The following is a 21533-nucleotide window of genomic DNA, read 5'->3' as shown; positions in this document are numbered from 1 at the left end:
CCTGACCAGTGTGCAAGGGCTCAGCGCTTGAGAATTTTCACTCAAAGCTCCAGCTCTGGTTTCGACATAATCGTGTGTCTTTGGCCTTTCAAACGCTCAATTTCCCTGTTCGCAGCAACCTGTGTTATACTGGATGCAATGGAGTTGCTTGTGTCTTTGCTGGCACTTTTTCTCTTCCTTGCTGTCACGCATTCAGGAACGGCCTACTCAATTCTTGATCAAAGCGGCGAGGAAACAAGACCTTGTTCAGAAAATTGTTCGGTTTGGATCTGTCAGAACCTGTGGAGACAGCTGATCGAGATGGTTCTGCGTATCCAAGCTAACCTGGAGGCAGGGACTGGGTTGAACCATGCTTTCTCTTCAAACTAGGACCGGATAACATGGGTCAGAGCCTTACCTGGCAGGTAAGTCGAACAGTCCGCCAGAGTCAAGCCAGACCTGAACCGCCGGTTTCGCAAACCTTCGCATCGGCCCAGACTCTGTCAACGCTGGCCGGGGCGCTTGCGTCGCGAACCTTGAGCAATTCGAAAACTAATGAGCGGCGGAGTATGGAACAGGCACCCGCAGCCCTCGGTCCTGGGCCATTCGGCAACGCCAATTACACCACCGGCAGCTGGGGTCCTAGCAAAGGTGTATCCACTGTCTGGATAGACGAGCAGGGTCAAAAGTCTGAACCTATAACTTTTCCTGGAGTCATAGAAATTCCATTATACTGGAGGACAAACATATGGACCTGGATTCCACGAGCAATAGATGATCCTGGTAGCGAAAGCGTCTGAAGGCCCATTCCAGACTGCTGTGGGGAGCACGCTGTCACGGGACGCCATGGGCCAACGTTGTTCGGATGTCTCGAAACACGGCAGCCTTGTGAAGCAAACGGGATCTTCGAAAAGGGCGAAACCAACTCCTGTTCTATGGAAAAAGAAAATACAGCGCCAAATGCTCGGGTTGAGGCACAATCTAGACTCACCAGTTGTTTCGCATTTAGATTCTTGACTCGAAATATTGTCGTCGTTCTCACATTGCATGTTCCGCGGAAGCTGTCACTCGAAGTCACAACAGGCGTCTCGGTTTCTGAAGCCAGCATCCAGCAAAGATGATCACAGGCGACGATCGAAAGGTAGTGATCAGTGTTCTCTTTCAGTCCGATATGTCTTGGACCCCTCAAAGTTGTCACGTAATGTTGTTTGATCCCGGAAGGGCACACGCCAGAGACCCAAGTATGGTAATGCTGCGGGCCAAGGACGGACCTCTACCGATGACCGGGCATACCTAGGTACGTTGTAGCCTTGTTAGTGCCAAGCTGCACGCTCAGGCAACGCTCTTCTATCAGGATGCTGCGATGACAAAGAATCCAGATGTGTCACGATGGTGGGCTCACATCCTAATAATAAAAAGACCTGCTGAGCCACAGTGGCAGCTGTCAATTGTAGTGCACAGAACTTGAACTGGCCCGCTTCGGTTGACAACTGATCGACAGGGGAGATGCTGCTGCAACCAGCGATAGGTGGTCAAAGCTGGCATTTTCGGAAGCAAGCCTCTACAGGGTTCAAGTCGGCAGCCCACTGATTCGACATGGCTGGACTATGCTCTGCGAGCCTGATGAAGCCGGCTGTAGCAACAGGAAAATAACACATATGGGAGCACTGCCTGCCCAGCTAAGCAGCCGATGCCATCGATGGCTCGAGCCAACGAATACGCCTAGAGCTGAAACAAACACTAGAGGCCGGACAGAAAATGCAAGTATCCAGCTTCGGCCCGGGCGTTCTGTCCAAGCTTTCTAGTGTGAAAATATTGAAAGCTGAAACAGCCGAAAGGCTCTCTAGGGCTCCCGCTCGAAGATGGCGCCGTCAGAAATAGGGCGAGACCAGCTCGGTGGAGGACAGGTGAAGATACACGATGCCTGAAGTTGAACAGAATATAACTAGAGCCATGGTATGGTGGCTTCACTGACTGGCACAGGTTGACAAGCCAACTCAGAATGCAATTACCGATCGCCTCGAGTCTGGTGCGCAGCATAAACACTCAAACTCCCGCTGGGGGCGTGTTCGTGATAGTGTCATGCGCTCCAAAATGGGTGCAAGTCTAGTCTCCCAAGGTCGTCCAAGTAAAATGCAGGCAAAGTAATGTTTGGTTGCGAGGATCCTTGTAATTGCACGAGGTCAGACGGCCGATGGTATACAGCATTATTGTACAGCACGCTGACCCATGTGAGCGCTCGAGCACTGAACAGGTGTGGGGGCCACCGCCTCAACTGAAGGTGACCTCTTCCTAAGCTGCCAAACTCTTTTTTTGTGCCAGCGTCTTGTGTAAAAGTGAATTTCCGACCCGGAGTTCTTGTCCAGCACCAGCTCGGTCGATGCGGCAGAGAAGCAGATTCGAAGCACAATGTCGCCACTATCAGGTAGAGGGTACCGCTGAAGCTTTGGCGGGCTCAGTGGTCGAGATTTGCCGGCCACTTGGGATTGGGGATGAGCGGTCCTTGGCCTGGTTTGGAGTCATCTCCCGTGCATCGTGGGAGGATCGAGGCAATCTAGCGGGAGTTCGTTAAATAGAGGTGTAGAACAGCAGTTCGCTTCTCTTCTAGACGCCTGCCACGAAGAGACTGGGTATGCCTGTGTGAAGCTACTGTGGCAGCAGTTATAAGCCACCAACAGTACTAGTAGGGCATCTGTGCCGGCGAGGAAAAGACGAACCTGATTCACTGCGTGCTGTAGTCAAGCAAGCCCACGGCAGCTCGGTTCTGCGGCCTCCCTAGCTCCCCTGGGCCTCTGAGCACCCGGTGGCAGCGTGTCCCTTGTCCCTTGCCTCGCCTTGCGAAATGTCTTGCTGACGAGTGGAACAGGCCGAGTGTGCGGCAGAAGGTAGCGAGGGATGCCTGGCGGACGATTGGGGGACACGAAGATGAGTGGCCGTGAGTGGCCTCCAGCGGCCGATCGATGGCGGTCTAGAACAATCCCCCCGGCCCTGCGCTCTCACTATCCACGGGCGACACAGCCAACAACAGCCCGCAACGGCCACGGCTGGTCTCTAGCAGATGCCTGTGGACACCAACTGACACGCTCCACCAGGCCACCGACCGTCTACCGCTGCCACTTCCGCTGCCCTGCAAATGTTCTGCATGTCCAGAAGTCTGTGCCTATTGTGCAAATGCCTCAAAATCCCCCCCATGGCGGCCCAAGTGCCCACGTAACTTCCGGAGCCCTCAAGGCGTGCCGACGTGACAATATTCTTCTTTTGTCAGTGCCAGCCTAGGTGCTTAAGGTGTATGTGCCCGTAGTGCGCTGTCTCTGCCTGACAGACATAGTGGCTTTTCTCGAACTGCAGTGGCCGTCGACCTCGTTTGTTGTTCACTTCTCTACCTGCTAATTCGTCTTCGTCTTCGATTCCGGGCTGGCTCAAGATTGTCCTGCGAACCTGGCTGGCAGCGCGACGTCGGATCCCTGGTCTCGATGAGCGCACTGGACTCGCCTTTTTCAAACGAGACTGGTTGATAACCACACGGGCCAACGGGTCTCAGGTCACTGCTTGCGACTGTTCGAGTCTCCCCTTACCTCTTGATTGCGAGCGAGCAGACCTTGTTGGCGACGGTTGCATCTTCGCCAATGACCACCCAGCCTCTGCCGCTGGATGATGGCTTGCTCACGATACCGAAGCGGCTCTCCACCGTTATCCAGATCAAAGAGGTCCCGTTGGCCTCTCCAACAATGGAGTGGCCAGAAGAAACACCGCAAAGCTTTGTTGAGGTCGTGGGAAAGCCTGGAAGTGAAACCTTGGACAGCCAAAGATCGTGGGCGGGATTCTGCTTGAACAGACCGAGGAGTGGTCAGGGTTGGCTTGCGAAAGAGAGGCCATCGAAGCGGTTTACGAGGAGAAGATCCTCATTGAGCTCGATTGATGGAGACACTGGAGATGGTCCGGACAACTTCTACCCTAGCCGACGGCCGTTGCTGACACTCCCTCGCTACGGAAGTGTTGATAACGCAGCCTCCTCAGACAGACATCAAAGGATGCCGAGATATGAACACAAGGACGATGTGCGAGCTGTGTGCATCCCCGTATCAACAAGTGTCCCAATTCCTGGAGCAGGACCGCTGGGCGCATTTGGTTCACAACCTTGGTTGCACTCCTCTCCCTTGACCGCACAGTCTCTGGCCGCCTCTTGTGGAGTTGTTCCTCCGCTTACGCCCCCTGAAGAATCCGCCTCGTTTGATTGGGAAGCCCCGTCGGTTTTTGATTCCGAGGAAGGCATGCGAACAGTCATGGACATCGAGGGGCGATCTGCTCGAAATAACCATGCACCAAATTCCTCGAATCCCACGTCCAGACCTTCAGAGATACAGATGCCGGCAAGGTCAGATCTGAACCCGGATGAGACAGGCCGCTCTAACTGGCTTGGACGAGCGTGCCAGCATCTAGGTATGAGTTTTTAACTTCCCTGTCAAACTTTTACTGACTATGATCACAGTTTCGGCTCTGGGCGATGCGAGCAGCCAGCAGCAACTTCAGATGGTTGTCCAGGCACTGCCGTCACAGGCAAAATCCTCGACCACGCGGCCTGTCTTTGAAAAGGTCGTCGAGGAAGTGCAAGGACGTTCCACATACCCGCCGTACATTACCATTACCCACGCTGTCTCGCAGGTCATTAGCATGGACGAAGTCCCGGCGTCCCCTCCCGCCACGCCCAACACGAACTACTCGAGCAGCGACGACTATTTCCAAGATCAGACCGTATTCACCCATGCTGCTGCTGTGCCCGCCTACCATTCCCAGACCCAGCTGTCCACTGCTAGTGGTTCGAGGTCCACCAACATCATCGCAGCACCGAGCAGTATTCACGTGTCCATCCTTGAACGCTACCTGCCTCCCACGACGGCTCAGGAAGTTAACGACTTTTTCACCCTAAGCAAACGATCCTACCTCGCCGATCGCCTTCTCGAGCTTTCGGCCAATAACGGTAGCCTGCTACTGGTATATCCTACCAAGTTGGGAGGATCGACATTTGCCAATAAATACATCGGCCCTGTTATCGAACCCTTCCTCCGTCAATTCATCTTGTTGAATAGTCTTTACATGGAGCTTGCGATCCAGCTGGGGCGAATGGCCGGTGTGGCAGGCATGAAGAGTTTTGAAGAGATGCGGCAGTTGCTGGAGGCCATGTGCCGGGAGCTGGGACAAAGAGCTCCCTTGCGTGGGTTGCCCAGCCGGTACGACGTGGTTCACGCGGAGACCGCAGAAGTGGTACTTGACCGGGCGCTCTGGAAAGAGTGGTACGTCGAACAAGAACAACCTCGCCTGCGGCAGAATCTGGTGGACTACCACAAGTCTGGGGGCCGGATGCCGGCTCGACGGGGTCAAATCGAGATCACTCCAGGAATGCTGGCACGAGAGGTGGTGGACGGCATCCGCCACAGCCGGGAGCCCGCCGGAGAGGCAGCTATAGAGATCGGCGTGTTTGTCATTCGTCGAACTCTCGTGTGAGTGAGTCAACGAGGGTGAACCCTTTTTGACACTTTCTTTGGGCTGGGCTCAGCAAAAGCAATGAATGCATTTGGATCAGCAAGGTGTTACGGGAGCTGCATAGCAATGACAGCATGGAATGTGTGGGATCATGTTTCATCCCTCTTCCGGAGTTACAGGAAATGACGAGAGACACGAGATACCCGGCGAGCTATCATTTTGGCTACCTTATTCAGCATGTCGTCTTTGGTCTCGGGGGCGGAAAGTCGATTGTGCCTAGGTTGGTTGGAAGCTTGCAATATCAGTGATAATGCCTGTTTGTTGGGGCCCAAGAGTTGGTCATGGATGTGGAAGGGCGATACCTACAATACCTGGGTAGTAGTAGTAATGAAGGCGAGATCAAGAATTTCCACCGCGAATCAGAACATGCGCAGAGTAGAATCCTAGTGGTCTCTTTCACATACTAGTAGCCGAGATTACTTTGTGCCTCAAGTGATGGGCTTGCGATGGTGGATGTGACTTCGCAATCATGTGTGGCACAAGGCTGTCGGTCCAGGATGTGATTGACACAGTTGTGCCAGTGACGCAAAGAAGACGGAGGAACATTCATTGTATCTCGTCGTACCACTGCCTGCTGAAGCCAGCGTGGGCCATACAGATGAGAATCAACAATGGCCCTTCATTTCCGGTTGTGATTCTACTAGTATTCGGCCAGGCACGATGCAGGAAGGAGATTTACAACCACAATATGTGCCTATCTATCTGCTCTACGCTGCCGGTGTCTCTGAAAACATACCTGGAGGTAGATACCAGGCACCTAGGTAGGTACAGGACTATTTCGTGGCATCTAGTTGCCTGTGTTTGTACATTACCTGGTACTAGTATACTTTGCCGGATCTTGCTGTCTAGAAGGCCCGTCGGGCACTTTTCCCGTGAGCCCAGAGCTGATGCTGCCACCTACAACTACAGTACATGTACTACAACCACCACTAGCAAAACTCCACTGTGGCTGACACGGCATGCTCCAGGTTTGAGTTTAGTAGGGGGGCATCTTCCAGGCACCGCTACTGGGCACACGGTGTCCGTCGCCCGCTCTGGGGGTGTTTGACGCGCATATTCTAATCTGCAGCTAGCGACTGGTCAGTGCCTAGCCTGAGTACTTATAGTTAAGGCTGTGCCAACTTCCCAGTTCTGAGGACCCCTTGTGCTGTTTTGCTGCCGCGTCCGAGCCTCTTCACGCGTTTTTGCCTTATCGGGAGGCATGGAGAAGTGTATCAACGATTGGCAAAGATGCCGTCCGCTCGATGCACCAATCCATAGACCCGCATCGGCTCCTCTGCGGGTGCCAGTAGGAAGGCGAGCGCGTTCCGTGACTGATCGATTGATCGATTGACAGACAGCCAGTCCGGCTTTTTGTGAGGCGCACATGAAGGTCGCCGCCACTGACAGAGTCGAGCTCTTCGACTGCAGTGCATCATAAACTGCGATTGAAACCTGTGGTCCGTTTTCTGCTGTCCTCTTCATCCTGCGTCCGGTAGAACTCCTTTGTGTCTTGTGTTTTCCTGCAGTGCAGTGTGTGTTTTGTTGACCGGGTGCTGTGATGTCGAGCGCTCTTGACTGACCTGCATTGCGCCTTCCTCTCGTTGCTATTGCGCTGTTTCAATCGCACCTTCTGTTGCGGAACAACCTGCGCCTGCCCGTTGCTTAATGCGTTGAATTTTTCGGCAGGACTTCCAGTACTCTTGTTTTCTACTTGGGCTTCCCAGCCAGCGCCTGCATCTCACGCGTTGCTTTGGAGGAGATTTGTCTTCACTGGCACATGCTATTTGGCAACACTGGTTGTGTCTTCACCTTTTCGCTGGCTTGCCTGCGATCCAACCTCGACGAGAACACTTGAGAGCGACCAAATACATTGCTCTATCGCCTGTTGCAGTGTTTTAGTCTTCCCCTCGTTCCGATATTGCCTCCCGCTTTTCGCCAAAAACTCCTCGATCGGTCTCCTACCAACGAGCTTGAAGACCATGGGTCGTCTTACGAGTTCCGTCCTCCTGGTGCTGGCGGCCCTCTGCGTCAGTATCAATGCAATCCCAACAATTTCAGCAGTCGGCTCCAAATTCTTCACAAGCGACGGTAATCAATTCTTTATTAAAGGTAGGTCAAGCTGGCAAAGTGTGAAGATCCAGGGCTGTCTGTTGACCATGACTCTCCTTTCCAGGTGTTGCCTATCAATTGATCGAAGATGACCCTCTTGTCAATGCCACCCAATGCAAACTCGATGCTACCGTTATGCAGCAACTGGGTGCCAATGCAATCCGTGTATACCACGTCGATCCATCAGCGGATCACCAAGGGTGCATGAACGCATTTGCTGCGGTTGGGATCTATGTGTTTGTAGACATGGACAGTTTCAAAACCTACATTCGTCTGGTATGGATACCCGATATTTTGGTCCCTCAAGACGAAGGCTAGGGAAGCTAATTGAAACAGAACTCCGGAGCTGCGTGGACGCAGAACAAATCTGAATCCTATCGGGCAGTCCTGGACAACTTCCAACAGTACGACAACACAGCCGGCTTGTTCGTGGGAAATGAAGTCCTCAATACCTGTAAGCTGAATTGCTTCTGCGTGATAGCTATGGCCGCCGCTAACAGCGCGCAGTGGATGACGCAGGATCTGCTCCTTACCTTCTCTCCGCTGCTGTTGATCTCAAGAGCTACCGAGATGCCAAAGGGTACCGCAAGATCCCCATTGGCTACTCGGCCACAGATACCGCCGTGCTTCGACCCATGCTGCAGAACTATCTGGTGTGCCGTCCTAACGTGACGGAGCGTCTGGACTTCTATGCCCTGAACAGCTATGAATGGTGCGGGTCGACGCCTACTTACAACACTTCCGGTTACTCGGCGTTGCAAGCAGATGCCGAAAATTACCCCGTTCCGATCTTCTTCTCCGAGGATGGTTGCAATACGGTTCCACCTCGCACTTTCGACGACCAGGCCGCCATTTTTGGACCCGATATGGTCAACACATGGTCCGGGGCGATGATCTACGAGTGGATCCAAGAAATGAACCAGTACGGCTTGGTTTCCTATGGACCGCAAGTCGGTGCCGATGTTAATCAAGGCTCGAGTATCATTCAAGGGTAACATGACCGCAAGCTGCGAGTGTCGATTATGCTGATGAGTTTGCAGATTCACCCGCCAGGGCACGCCTACCCCGGTGCAACCCGATTTCAGCAACCTCCAGCAACAATGGAAGACGTTGACCCCGACAGGAGTGAAGTCCGCGGACTATGTGGCCAGCATGACGACGACTCCGCCGCCGTGCCCAAGTTCAACAGCTGGAGGATGGACGGTCGATCCCAGTGCGCCTCTGCCCACCATGGGAGCGGAGGGCGTCTCCACAGGTATGCCTAGTGGTGTTCCGAAAGGCAGCATCACAGTTACAACCTCTTCCACTGCGCAGCCCAGTAGTACTTACAGTTCGACAGTTAGCTCATCATCCGGAGGTGGAAGCAGCACATCGGGTGCGGCCAGCTCTGCCACCCACAAAGGTGCGGCTGGTCGATTGGGTGCTGGCTCGCCATCATTCGACGATGCTGGAATCTTGGCGATGGTGGTGTCTTTGATTGCGGTTGGCGCAGGTATGGCCTTCTTGCTCTGAGACAGACTCTTTCGGGGCACGTCATTTTTACGGTGTGACGACAACATGACTGAGGGGTTGTTTGGCGGAAAACTTCGAGATGTGGCTTTCAGTTTGCACATAGAGATTGACGACGATGCGCGGCCACGTTCGTTCCACATGTTGCACATGATGGAAGGTGGTTAACACTCTCAAGTAATGTATTAAAGAACAGAAATAGACTTCAAAAGTTGCACAGGCATCTGATACGTCGAGAGCACGTTTTGTGTTCTTTCGATTCTTCGAGTTGGTGGGTTTGTCTTGTTCTATCACCATTCGTCCGCTCCATTATCGCCGACGGTCCTTTTGTTGTCTCCAGTTTTATTCGCATCATTACGTTTTTCGTTAATTTCGGCCGAAAACTACGCCGTACAGTGCGGTAATGTTCTAATCAATCAAACAATTAATAATGAGTGGTGGGGATTGGACTGTGTCGTCGTGTACAACATACGTCCATGACGAGCCGTTGGTGCACAAGGTACCTGTATAAAACTTCGAGCTCCACTGGTCTTGCTAAGCATACAGCCCTTGGTCCAACCAGGTGGATTTGTCGGTGCATGCAGTGTCAGGACATTCATTCATTCCAGTACTGTCTCTGATCTCTACCTACCTAGGTAGATGCTTATGGAAATTGAAAGATATCACATTTTAAGTCCGCGGATCGAGGACAACCATCGTCTCAAAAGAGCATGTCTTAACGCCGATAGCCGCAGAGGCCGTGCGGCCGCAAGGCCAACTCATGCTCCGCCCGAGACGGTACGGGTCACGAGCCATTACTGCTCATATCATTCGGCACCTGCGTATTTACAGTAGGACCTTGAGAAGGAGTACTTGGTATTTGTTCTACAATGCAAGCCATCTGTTGACGCTGTGCTTTGTTGGACGCGTATCAGTTGTCGTGATGTTATCCTGGCCATAAATAGTTGTAAAGACAATATTACTTGCGTCTGTCCTCTGGATTCATGCCATAGCAAAACTACTAGTCAAATGTCTGACGAAATCTTGTAAATGCAGCTGTGCAGCCTCGCTTGGACTGCCGCATCTTGCATCTTGCGCTAATGTCGATCGCCGATATTCGAATCGCTGACGACTTGAATGTTGGGAGACGGCCGTCCACTGAATGCAGCCGAGATTCTCACCTTCTCGATGCGTCTACGTTGTACTACCAAAAGGACTTTTTTCTCGATCTCCTTCCTTCTCCCCCCTGCAGTGTTGTTCTCACCTTGTTGGGTGATCGGGCCGCCCCATTGCCCAGACTATGGCGCTCATTCGACATGAGTATCACGAAGAAAGTCTCCGGACACTGCACACATAAGCGAGTCACTGAAGTGTGCGGAGAGTTCCTTGGGTGAGTATTACCGTCGGACCCATCTTCCACAGCTTAGAAATCCAGTCGAGCCTTGATGGCTACTACTGTCACTGCAGTGTCGTCGAACAACGCATGGGCCGATGGTCTGCCACATGCCATGATTGGTAAAACCTCTTCTCCGTGTTAATAATGCTCCAGGGTGGAAATAACCGCCGTTATCTCCTCCGGGCCATTGCCTTGCCTAGGTATATTTCCGTTCGCTGGTGTTCTTTTCCCTCCTGCTATGCTATGCTTTGTTGTCCGTCTTGCCGGTCGTTCCCCCCTGGATTTGACTTGTCTATTTTGTCGCTCTCGATAACCCTAGAAGCAAGGGCCTATCACTTCAAGGTCTCGCTGGTTTCCCCCCGTTTGGCCTGAGCCCTAGCGACAAGGGACGCCTGCCCTGTTGAGAGGCATCTCGTGCCATACATAAGGATAATAAAAACCATGTTCAGCGCTCACAGCAGTGACACGTTCAGACGCCGCTACGGCCACCAGGATTGTATGTGCAAAAGAAACCCCCTCGAAACAATGGAGTCTTGCCCGACCAAGCTGACCAGACATGAAAAGCAACTGTCAATAACCTGCACAATATTGAAGGGCGAGATCGGTTCGATCATAATGTCGACCCAACACAACCAGCTAGTGCGTCTACCATCTCATCAACGAGCCATGACAGCCAGGAACCCGATGGAACCTGGGGGGAGCGCGACGTTGGAGGGCCCATCCGTCGGGAGGAAGCCATGGCCGACTTTGAGGAGATGAGGAGAGAGCTTACGAGGATGAGCTTACAGCGCTCTTTAACACGCGAATCGAGGAAGACCCTACCTCATCTTTCTCTCACTCGGTCAAGGACTCGCTCATCTATGGCCGGCAGTTTTAAAACGTCGGCGGCCCAGGACAAAGAGGCTGGTCTTGAACCCGCGGAAGAAACAGACCTCGATCTCGGTGCGTTTCTGAGAGAGGGTCGGTTTGAGAAGAGGACCGACAATGGAGAGTCTGCAAAGAAGATTGGCGTGGTGTACAAACATTTGACGGTCAAAGGAGTGGGCGCCCAAGCCACGTTCATCAAAACCTTGCCTGAGGCAATCTTAGGGACCTTTGGACCTGACCTATACCGACTCGTCTGCAGATTCATCCCAGCCTTGAGATTTGGCAAGAAGCCCCCGACCAGAGACCTGATCCGGGACTTTACTGGAGCCGTTCGTGATGGCGAGATGATGTTGGTGCTCGGTCGACCGGGCTCAGGATGCTCTACATTCCTCAAAGTCATCGCCAATCAAAGAGACAGCTATGCGGCCGTCGAAGGCACGGTGAGCTACGGGGGGATCTCGGCGGAAGAGCAGAAAAAACATTACAGGGGCGAAGTCAACTACAATCCTGAGGACGACCACCATCTCCCAACCTTGACGGTGTGGCAGACGTTGAAGTTTGCCCTGATGAACAAGACGAAAAAGCATGAAGCTGACACGATCCCCATAATTGTCGACGCTTTGATGAAGATGTTTGGTATTTCCCACACCAAGCACACCCTAGTAGGGGACGAGTATGTGAGAGGCGTCTCTGGCGGAGAGCGAAAACGAGTGGGAATTGCCGAGACATTGGCCACCAAGTCCAGCGTGGTCTGTTGGGACAACTCAACACGGGGCCTGGATGCATCCACGGCCCTGGACTATGCCAAATCTCTCCGTGTCATGACCGATATATCCAACCGTACAACCATCGTCACTCTGTACCAGGCTGGCGAAGGGATTTACAAGCTGATGGACAAAGTCTTGGTCATCGAAGAAGGACGGATGATCTACCAAGGCCCGGCGAACCTTGCGCGGCAATATTTCCTTGACCTCGGCTTCCACGCTCCGGAACGTCAAACGACACCGGATTTCTTGACTTCGATAGGTGACCCGAATGAGCGCCAGTTCCAGCCGGGCAAGGAGGCCTCGACGCCCAAGACGGCAGAGGAACTTGAAGCGGCTTTTCGCCAGTCCTCAATCTACCAGCAGACTCTTGCCGACGTTGAAGCCTATGAGAGAGATCTACACGCATCGGAGTGCCATAACACGAAAGTGTTTCAAGAGGCAGTGCAAGAACAAAAGAGCAACAGCCGGATGCTGCCATCGCACTCCAGCTACACGGTTTCGTTCTGGCGGCAAGTCATGGCCTGCACCATCCGGGAATACTGGCTCTTCTGGGGTGACAAGACCTCGCTGTACACCAAGGCCTTTGTCATCATTTCCAACGCTCTGATCATTGGATCGCTCTTCTATGGCGAAAGCCTCGACACCTCGGGCGCATTTTCTCGCACTGGAGCTCTGGTCTTCTGCGTCTTGTTCCTAGGTTGGCTCCAATTGACCGAACTCGTACGCGCGGTGAGTGGACGAGTTGTGGTCGCCCGCCACAAAGACTACGCCTTCTACCGACCCAGTGCAGTTGCAATTGCACGTGTACTTCTGGATCTGCCCGTGATCGCCGTGCAGACCGTCGTGTTCGTTCTCATTCTGTACTTCATGGCCAATCTCGACCGCGACCCCGGCAAGTTCTTCATAACTTTATTGTTTGTCTACATCAACACCATCTGTGTGACCGCGCTATACCGGATGTTCGCAGCCTTGAGTCCGACCATTGACGATGCGGTGCGGTTTTCGGGTCTGGCGTTCAACATCTTGATCTTTGTCATGGGCTATGTGATACCCAAACAGACGCTGATCAACAATGTCATCTGGTTCGGCTGGATGTATTATATCAGTCCTATTGGATTTGCCTACGAGGCTGTGCTGACCAACGACTTCTCCGGTCGCACCATGGAGTGCTCACCGTCTGAGTTGGTGCCGCAGGGTCCGAATGTCGACCCGGCTCATCAAGGCTGTTCACTCGCCGGTGCAAGACTGGGCAGCAACACTGTCAGTGGAGACGCATATCTCGAAACATCGTTCGGGTATTCCAGGTCTCATCTGTGGCGCAACCTTGGTGTCGTGATTGCATTTACCGTCTTGTACATTCTCGTCACAGCCTTGGCATCGGAGATTTTCTCGTTTGCAAAAGAAGGCGGTGGTGCGTTGGTATTTAAGAAGACACGGAAGGCCAAGAGAAAGATGCTGGAAGAGATCAAGCCCTCTGACGAGGAGAAGGGGACACCCGTGGCGACAGCAGCAGCAGCAGCAGAACCAAGTTCGAGTGGATCCTCCCAGACTCTGGCATGCCAGAAGGAAGGCCAAGACGGTGACAAGGACGATGATGGCGTTGGTGGAATTGCCCCGAGTAAGAGCGTCTTCACCTGGGAGAACGTGCAATGTGAAGTGCCGTACCACGGCGGGAAACGAAAACTGCTCAACGGAGTGTACGGGTACGCCAAACCAGGGCTGATGATTGCACTCATGGGCGCCAGTGGGGCGGGCAAGACCACTCTCTTGAACACGCTGTCACAAAGACACAGCACCGGCACCATTTCCGGGGACATGCTAGTTGACGGACGTCCCTTGGGGATCGAGTTTCAGAGAGGAACGGGGTATTGCGAACAGCGTGACATCCACGACGAGACGGCGACGATCCGAGAGGCGCTCGAGTTCTCGGCCATTCTACGGCAGGACAGAAGCGTGCCCAAGCACGAAAAGCTCGCGTACGTCGACAAGATCATTGAGCTGCTCGAACTGGACGACATCCAAGACGCCATCATCGGCTCCTTGGGCGTCGAACAGCGCAAGCGCTTGACGATTGGCGTCGAGCTAGCGGCCAAGCCGGAACTTTTGTTGTTTCTGGACGAGCCAACAAGCGGTCTGGACGCTCAGTCTGCATTTTCAATTGTGCGGTTCCTCAAGAAACTGTCGCGCGCAGGCCAGGCGATCGTGTGCACGATCCACCAGCCGTCGTCGATGTTGATCCAGCAATTCGACATGGTCCTGGCCCTCAACCCGGGCGGCAACCCGTTTTATTTCGGTCCGATTGGCGAAAACGGATCGGCAGTCGTGGACTATTTCGCCAAGCGCGGCACCGTATGTCCGCCCAACAGGAATGTGGCCGAGTTTCTGCTCGAGACGGCAGCCAAGGGAGGCAAACGCCGCGCGGACGGCAGTCGCGTCGACTGGAACAAGGAATGGCTCGAGTCGGAGGAAAACGCGGCAGTGTTGGAAGAGATCCAACGGTTGAAACAGGAGCGAGCGAAGAACCAAGCACAACAAGACGAAAAGAACAAGTCGAGCACCGGCAACGACAATCACCAAGAACAAGTTGTTCCTCTCCGCGCATTCGCCGCGCCCGTATCTCAACAAACATACGAGCTAACAAAGCGGACATTCCGGCAATACTGGCGCGACCCATCCTACCTATACGCAAAGCTATTCGTCAGCGTGATTATTGGGTTATTCAACGGCTTCGCATTCTACAATCTCGACGATTCCGCGACAGGGCTCCAAAAACGCATGTTTACTCCCTTTATGATCGTGTTGATTCCCCCCACAATCGTCAACGGCGTCGTCCCCAAGTTCTACAAGAACCGCGACCTCTGGGAGGCGCGCGAATACCCAGCCCGCATCTACGGGTGGATAGCATTCTGCACGGCCCAAGTGGTCGCCGAGATCCCCATGGCAGTTGTTTCGGCTGTCTTGTATTTTTTGACGTGGTACTATCCGACAAACTTGCCGCGAGACACAGACACGGCCGGCTACACTTTTTTCATGTGTCTGTTGTTTTTTCTCTTTATGTCCTCTTGGGGCCAGTGGATCTGCGCCTTTGCACCGAGTTACACGACCATCAGCAACATTTTGCCGTTCTTCTTCGTCATGTTTTCCGTGTTTAATGGGATCATGAGACCGTACGGTCAACTTCCGGCCTTTTGGCGCGATTGGGTCTATTGGATGAACCCGAGCACGTATTGGATTGGTGGTGTGTTGGATGCTACCATGGCGGATTTACAGGTGCGCTGTCGCGACGATGAGTACACGCTGTTTAATGTGCCGGTGGCGTCGACTTGTTCCTCCTACGCCGCAGATTTCATCCGCTCCCAAGGCCACGGCTATGTCGATACGTTGCCAAATGGTACATGTGCATATTGCCCTTATGCCTCGGGCCAAGAGTACCTTGCCACGAATACCAACGGTGCGATCAACAACCACAAGTGGAGGGATTGTGGCCTGTTTGTGGTCTTTGTCGTCTCGAATTGGGCGCTGGTCTATTTCTTCATTTATACCGTCCGAGTCCGCGGGTGGTCGTTTGGGTTGGGGTCGTGTATGCGTGGTCTGACTAAGATGGGACGATTCGTCACAAGGAGAACGAGGAATTGAGTCTGTTGGTCCAAGTGAAACCAGGTTATATTAGTCAAGAGGGGAAAGATAGATAGACTGGCTGTTGGTAGTCGACAGCCAGCCCTGCGCCCAAGGACAGGCAGAAAAGAAAAAGAATCATAGACTCGAATTAGATCTACAACACATAGAAATTTGGTGGTGAGACAATCTCTTGAAGATAAGATCCAAAGTCAACAGCAACCTGAATTAAGATATCCTTTCTAATTTCCCTCGTGCTGCTCTGGTTCAACGATTACAGTACTTATGGTACATACACCACCACCCCCGCCCCCCAGAAAACAAGAAAATAGTCTCGAATCTATTGTACCATTTTCCAGCCCCGTGGCTAGACGGATTAAAAAAGCAAAGAAAGAGAGTGAAAAAAACAAAACAAACAAAGTCTATCCACCAGAATGCAGTGCAATGCAAATCGCTTATCGAGGGTTACCGAACAATGCCGTCTCCGTCTCTCTTTTCATCTTGACCGGCTTGTGCTTGTTGTTGCGGCGGGACCGTCACCATGTCGTGGAATAGTGTGTGATTTCCAGCCGCGGGGTCCACTGATGACGCCGATGTCTTCTCTTGCTGGGCGTTGGCATTGCTGTCATCCCCGGTGGTAGCGACTCCGATGAACTCATGGTCGTGTCTCTCGGGTGTAGAATGTGCCACTGGCTCCTGTTGCAGTTGCGACTGCGGTTGCTGCGTGTAGCTGTTGGACCCGGCAGTAGCCAGTCCAATGGTGTCGGACCGAACATTGTTGTTGTTATCGTGTCTAATGGGTTCCTCGGCCAGGGGTTTCTCCTGCTGCGCCGCAGGTGTCGCAGAATCATCGGCCAACGCCGTCTTGTCCTGTTGTACAGCATCCTTTTCAGTCATGACCGCTTGTTGTTGTTGGGGTTGATCCGTGGTGCTAGCCACCTGGGTCGGGGCCTCATAAATACTGGCGTCCTTGCTAGCCTCCGGGGTGGCGATTTCTTTCTTCCCGCGTCCCTTGTTCTTGGGCACACGGACCAGCCAGTACAAGAAGACGGCGGCAAAGATGTTGAAGATGATATAGGGCCACAGCAGACCGAAGTTGCGCCACATGTATTGCGGATGGGCCGAGATGCCCGCCAAAAAGGTATCGGTGCTACGAGTCTGGCAGAAGCTGCAGTTGGTCCGGGCGTCCGGCTCGAGGAGGTATCCTCCGAGTGTGTCGATGTAGGGTTGCATGTATTCGGCACAGGTCTGACCGTTGGTAGGGTTGAAGTTGAGGTACTCGTTCTTGGCACAGGTGACGGTCGTGTGTGCCACGGCGGTACTGAGCATGCCATCGATCAGATAGGTGAAAGGGCTGACGCGGTACATGAAGATCCAGAATCCAGGCAAAGCTTTAGGTCCCACGAGGACACCACAGAAGACCAGCGTCAGAGAGAAGGCCAGGTTGGCAATGTTACCACCTGTCTCAGCGTCCTCGATACCCGCGATCGTCATGTGGGCGAATGTCGAAGTGAACAGCAAGAACGCCACGATATACAAGAACATCAGGGCTCCGCGTTCGTGGACCGCGTTGGTTGGCTCCGCGTTGTTGTAAAGACCGATCGGGTAGTACCATGTCACGAAAATCAAGACTGCACAGAGCAACGACCATGGAATTTCCACAATGATGTTACTCATCATGAACGCTTTCCAGGAGTACGTTTTGCTCGGTCGTTCGCGCACTTCGTAGAGTGATCGTTGAGTGACGAAGAGCGGCATGATTTGCTGGACGAGCTGGCCGAAGATGGTCATCAACATGAAAATGCCAAACATCTGATTCTGGAGACCCTGCATCGTATTGCGAGCTTTGAAGAACGAGAAACCAATGAACAGACCCTAGAAAATAAAAAGTGTTAGAAGCTAGGAGAGCAATGGAGGGCAGGATCCTCCTTGGATAAGTCACTTACGGATGCAATGCAGAGAGACAGTTTGCTGTAGATGTAAGATGGAGTGCGCCAGTATTGTTGGAAGACACGTTTCTGCACTTCCACTAACTGCTCCCAGAACGGAGCAGCAAACTCACGGTAACTGGCTTTGTCGGCCCTGTGCGATGTGACCGGGGCCAATCTGGATCGCTCGTGCTTCAAATGCTCCAGTTCCGCACGTACTTCTCTGAACTCGGGGGAGTTGCGCCATGTTTCGACCCAGTCGATATCAGTATGTGAGCCTGGTGCCGCACCGATGACCTCTAACATCCATTCTGCAGGGTTGGCATCCGGAGGACATTTATGAGCACCGTTTCGTTCAAAATAGCTTGTCAAAGTCTTGGATGACTCGCCAATCTCACCGAAGTAGACAGTCCTGCCTCCGGATGCCAGGAAGAGGAGTCGATCAAAGCGTTGGAAAAGCACAGCAGATGGCTGATGGATGGTGCAAAGAATAGCCTGGCCATTCTTTTGGAGTTTTTCCAAAAGATCGAGAATGGACCACGAAGTTTGCGAGTCAAGGCCGGAAGTAGGTTCGTCCAAGAACAGCAACAACTGAGGCTTTGCGGCCAACTCGACACCAATAGTAAGACGCTTACGCTGTTCAACGTTGAGACCTTCACCAGGAACACCAACCACGGCATCGGCGTACTCGGTCATTTCGAGAAGTTTGATGATTTCGGTAACATATGCCAATTTCTCGGCCCGAGGAATGTGTGCTGGTTGTCGGAGCAGGGCGCTAAAGTTCAACGCTTCTCTGACCGTCGACGTCTCCAAATGCAGATCTTGCTGTTGGACATAACCCGTCTTGCGCTGGAACGATTCATCTCGCTGTCGGCCATCAACCAGCATTTCTCCAGTAATCACACCCATGGTAACACGTGTGGCAAGTACATCGAGCAGTGTCGTTTTTCCAGCTCCGGAAACTCCCATAAGCGCTGTGAGAGTACCTGGCTTAACCCAACCATCCACATGGTCTAGAAGTCGGCGCTGACCGCCTTTGACTTTGATATCGTAGCAGACGTCTTTCCACTGGAAGATGGCAGTTTGTTTCTGAATGATGCTGGAAATTGGGTGGAGCTCGTTGGGGTCTTTCTGTGCTGCCACGGTACGCGCACCGCCGGCCTCTGCATCCCGGAGATTCTTTTCCTTGAATGCCGCTGGCTTGTAACCACGTCTGAAAACCAATACTTCACCCTTTGACTTCTTGGCCGAGACGAACTCTGCGGCCACCAAATAAGTCGTTGTGAATCCTGCCAGGAAAGCAAGCAGGATGCCATAGTTTCGCCAACGATGCGATGCGTAGTACTTGAAATTGCTGTTGATATAGTCATCACCATTGACATATGGTAGACCAGGCCGCGAGCCAACTGTCGTGCACACTCTGTTCAAACCTGAAACGTTTTCGTAGCCCGGGCCAGTGGGAACAAAACTGGAGCATCTGAAGCTCCGGTTATGGAATTCGTTGATCATAAGTGCTTCAAATCCGTATGCGACAGGGTCAAGATAGTTGATCCAACGCGCCCAGCCAAGCATGTAGTTAACAGGGATGGCGAACCCAGTGTAGATAACAATGGCCAATATGAGAATAGCAGCGGGAGCAAGAGCTTGACTCAGCGTTCGAGATACTGACGCAATGGTCCGGAACAACATACTCATGACCAGAGTCAAGAAAAAGGATATCAATAGGAAGAAAAAGAAAGGCCCAGGCTCTCTCCTCAGGTTGGTCATGAAGTAAAGAGTAATGTTGAACAAGATCGTGTTGCAAATCTTATATGGCATGTCGGTCAACATCGACGCGAAGGCTTCGGCCGAAGGATGGTATAGAGCGTAGCGTGCATGTTTTTCGACAATAGGACGTTGAGCGTAAAGAGTCAAGATTTCCAGAGCAGAACCAAAGGCGTTCATCAGGATGGCGAAGAAGAGCAAGGCGCCACGAGAATAGAAGGAGTTAGTATCGGCCGGGAGATTGTAGAAGATGGAACCGATGATCAAGGCCATGATGTTGTTGCCAAAGAGCTGAGTCAATGTGAGACTGGGGTCGGCCGCCAAACGGCGGAACCCACGCCAAAGGCAAAGGTTGACCTGTTCACCATACGAGAGAGTGTAAGGTGATGTAACTCGTTGCCTCTTCGACTGTTGAAGTCTCCTGGATTCCTTGAACCTCTCCAGATCCGGACCACCAATGGGATGTTCCCTGTCGAACTCTTCAATGTCTTTGAGCAATTGAGCACGCTCGGGGCTTTCTTTCCAGGCTTTTGCGAACTCGTCTGCAGTACGAGGTACCCTGTTCTCGAATCCTTCACGCACAATTCGTTCGGCAGGGTTGGTCATGGAGGTTAGGAAGTCGGCGGTGGTTTGACGCTCGGGACAATGGAAACCCATGCGGATGAAGTAACCCTTGGCCTCGTCCTTGTGGCCAAAGTAAATCTGCCGTCCTTCATAAAGCACGATCGCCTTGTCAAAAATGTCATAGGCGCTCTGAGGTGCTTGGTAAATTGCGACGGCGGCCGTGGCATTCAGGATATCGGTAGACACCCGCAAACTCTTACAGAATTCGATCGCGTTGGCGCTGTCCAAACCACGAGTACTGTTATCCCAGCATTGGAGCGGGGACATGTTTAAGGCGGCCTCGGCAATACTGACACGCTTCCTCTCACCACCACTGACTCCTCGAATGTAGTCATTACCAACACGTGTGTTGAACGTGTGGCGGATGCCGTAGGTGGCCATGATCACATCCCGCATATGAGTAGCATATTCCTTCCGGCTCACGCCTCCGGGTGCGTGTCGAGGAGCTCGGGCGCGAGCGGCAAAATAAAGTGTATCACCAACGGTCATCTGGGGGAAATGGACGTCTTGTTCGGCGGTGTAAATCGCCTCACCACGGAAGTGCTTGTGCATCTCCTCAAAGCTGATGCCTTGGTAGTTGATGTATGATCCTTCGTCCACAACGAATCCATGGGTTTCGCCTGCAATGGTTTTGAGGAAGGTGGAACAGCCTGAACCCGGAGGTCCCAGCACGACCAACATTTCGCCGGCTTTCACGAGACCATCGAAGTTTTGTAGGATATCGATTCTGCGTTGGCCCACGTTGAGCAGCTTCCGAGCTATGCCCACCACTTGAAAGATGACATTGCCGACGGATTTTTGATAATCGGTCGAGGCGCCGAAGCCATGGGCGCTGAGGTTGCGGAAGGCGACACCGGCGCTCCTGGCCAAGAATCGATCGTCCGTTTTCTGTACATTGAACAAGGCCTTGATCCAGGCGCGTGGCTTAAAGTTGTCCGAGGTCGGATCCAATGTAGAACCGGGTTCGACACGGAAAGGGTTGGTGCCCTCGACATTGGAAAAGGTGGAACTGCGACTAAATTGTCGGGCGAGTTCTTTCACCTGCTCGGCACCTTCGTCCTCTGCTGAACTGCTGGAGATTTCGGATTTCTTCTCGACTTCTCCGGACTCGGAAGACAATTGGTGATTGTGATGTGAGGCGTGCATGTTGTGGTGGTGATCTTCGCGCGATCGTCTCTGAAAGGGATGATACGTTTCCTCCACTTCAACATGCGAGTCTCTACGGTAGAAAGCTCGATCTCCCGCACCGCGTGCCTCAACGCTATGGTCGTAATTGCTGGTGAAGTTCCCTACTAGAGACATGTTGGCCGTGCCGGTGTCTCTAGCGGGGTCCAAGGAAAACAACAAGCGGACGAGAAGTGCACCGCAAACAATTAGGGAGCAGTCGCGCTCATATGAAGTAGCAAGGAAAGAATGACTTGGAATAGTCCGATAGGCAGGCTGTTCTGGCACAAGGTGGCCCAGGACAGCGCG

The 21533-nt window shown here is 52.9% G+C and overlaps 4 protein-coding genes across 4 annotated transcripts; 3 read left to right on the top strand and 1 right to left on the bottom strand.

Moving 5' to 3' along the window:
- The first annotated feature begins 3125 nt into the window (after positions 1-3125).
- On the top strand, positions 3126-5966 carry HMPREF1120_01683 (uncharacterized protein). The gene is made up of 2 exons (XM_009155705.1): positions 3126-4419; positions 4469-5966. The coding sequence occupies exons 1-2, from the start codon at positions 3606-3608 to the stop codon at positions 5479-5481; spliced, it is 1827 nt and encodes a 608-aa protein (XP_009153953.1). The 5' UTR covers positions 3126-3605; the 3' UTR covers positions 5482-5966.
- A 700-nt stretch (positions 5967-6666) lies between these two features.
- On the top strand, positions 6667-9343 carry HMPREF1120_01682 (uncharacterized protein). Its single transcript, XM_009155704.1, has 6 exons — positions 6667-7611; positions 7676-7887; positions 7948-8065; positions 8119-8602; positions 8652-8866; positions 8951-9343. Exons 1-6 carry the CDS (start codon positions 7482-7484, stop codon positions 9121-9123), a joined length of 1332 nt encoding a protein of 443 aa, XP_009153952.1. The 5' UTR covers positions 6667-7481; the 3' UTR covers positions 9124-9343.
- Positions 9344-10194: 851 nt separating this feature from the next.
- Positions 10195-15983, top strand: HMPREF1120_01681 (ABC drug exporter AtrF). The gene is made up of 2 exons (XM_009155703.1): positions 10195-10991; positions 11060-15983. The coding sequence occupies exons 1-2, from the start codon at positions 10937-10939 to the stop codon at positions 15763-15765; spliced, it is 4761 nt and encodes a 1586-aa protein (XP_009153951.1). The 5' UTR covers positions 10195-10936; the 3' UTR covers positions 15766-15983.
- Positions 15984-16209: 226 nt separating this feature from the next.
- Positions 16210-21362, bottom strand: HMPREF1120_01680 (ABC drug exporter AbcA; the record flags this gene model as incomplete). The annotated part of the gene is made up of 2 exons (XM_009155702.1): positions 16210-17619; positions 17691-21362. 2 exons carry the CDS (start codon positions 21360-21362, stop codon positions 16210-16212), a joined length of 5082 nt encoding a protein of 1693 aa, XP_009153950.1.
- Between the last annotated feature and the right edge of the window lie 171 nt (positions 21363-21533).

The sequence above is a fragment of the Exophiala dermatitidis genome (assembly GCF_000230625.1).
Source record: "Exophiala dermatitidis NIH/UT8656 unplaced genomic scaffold supercont1.2, whole genome shotgun sequence".
NCBI classification, from domain to species: domain Eukaryota; kingdom Fungi; phylum Ascomycota; class Eurotiomycetes; order Chaetothyriales; family Herpotrichiellaceae; genus Exophiala; species Exophiala dermatitidis.
The sequence above is the reverse complement of the archived record's forward strand: the minus strand, read 5'-3'. Positions and strand labels throughout refer to the sequence as shown.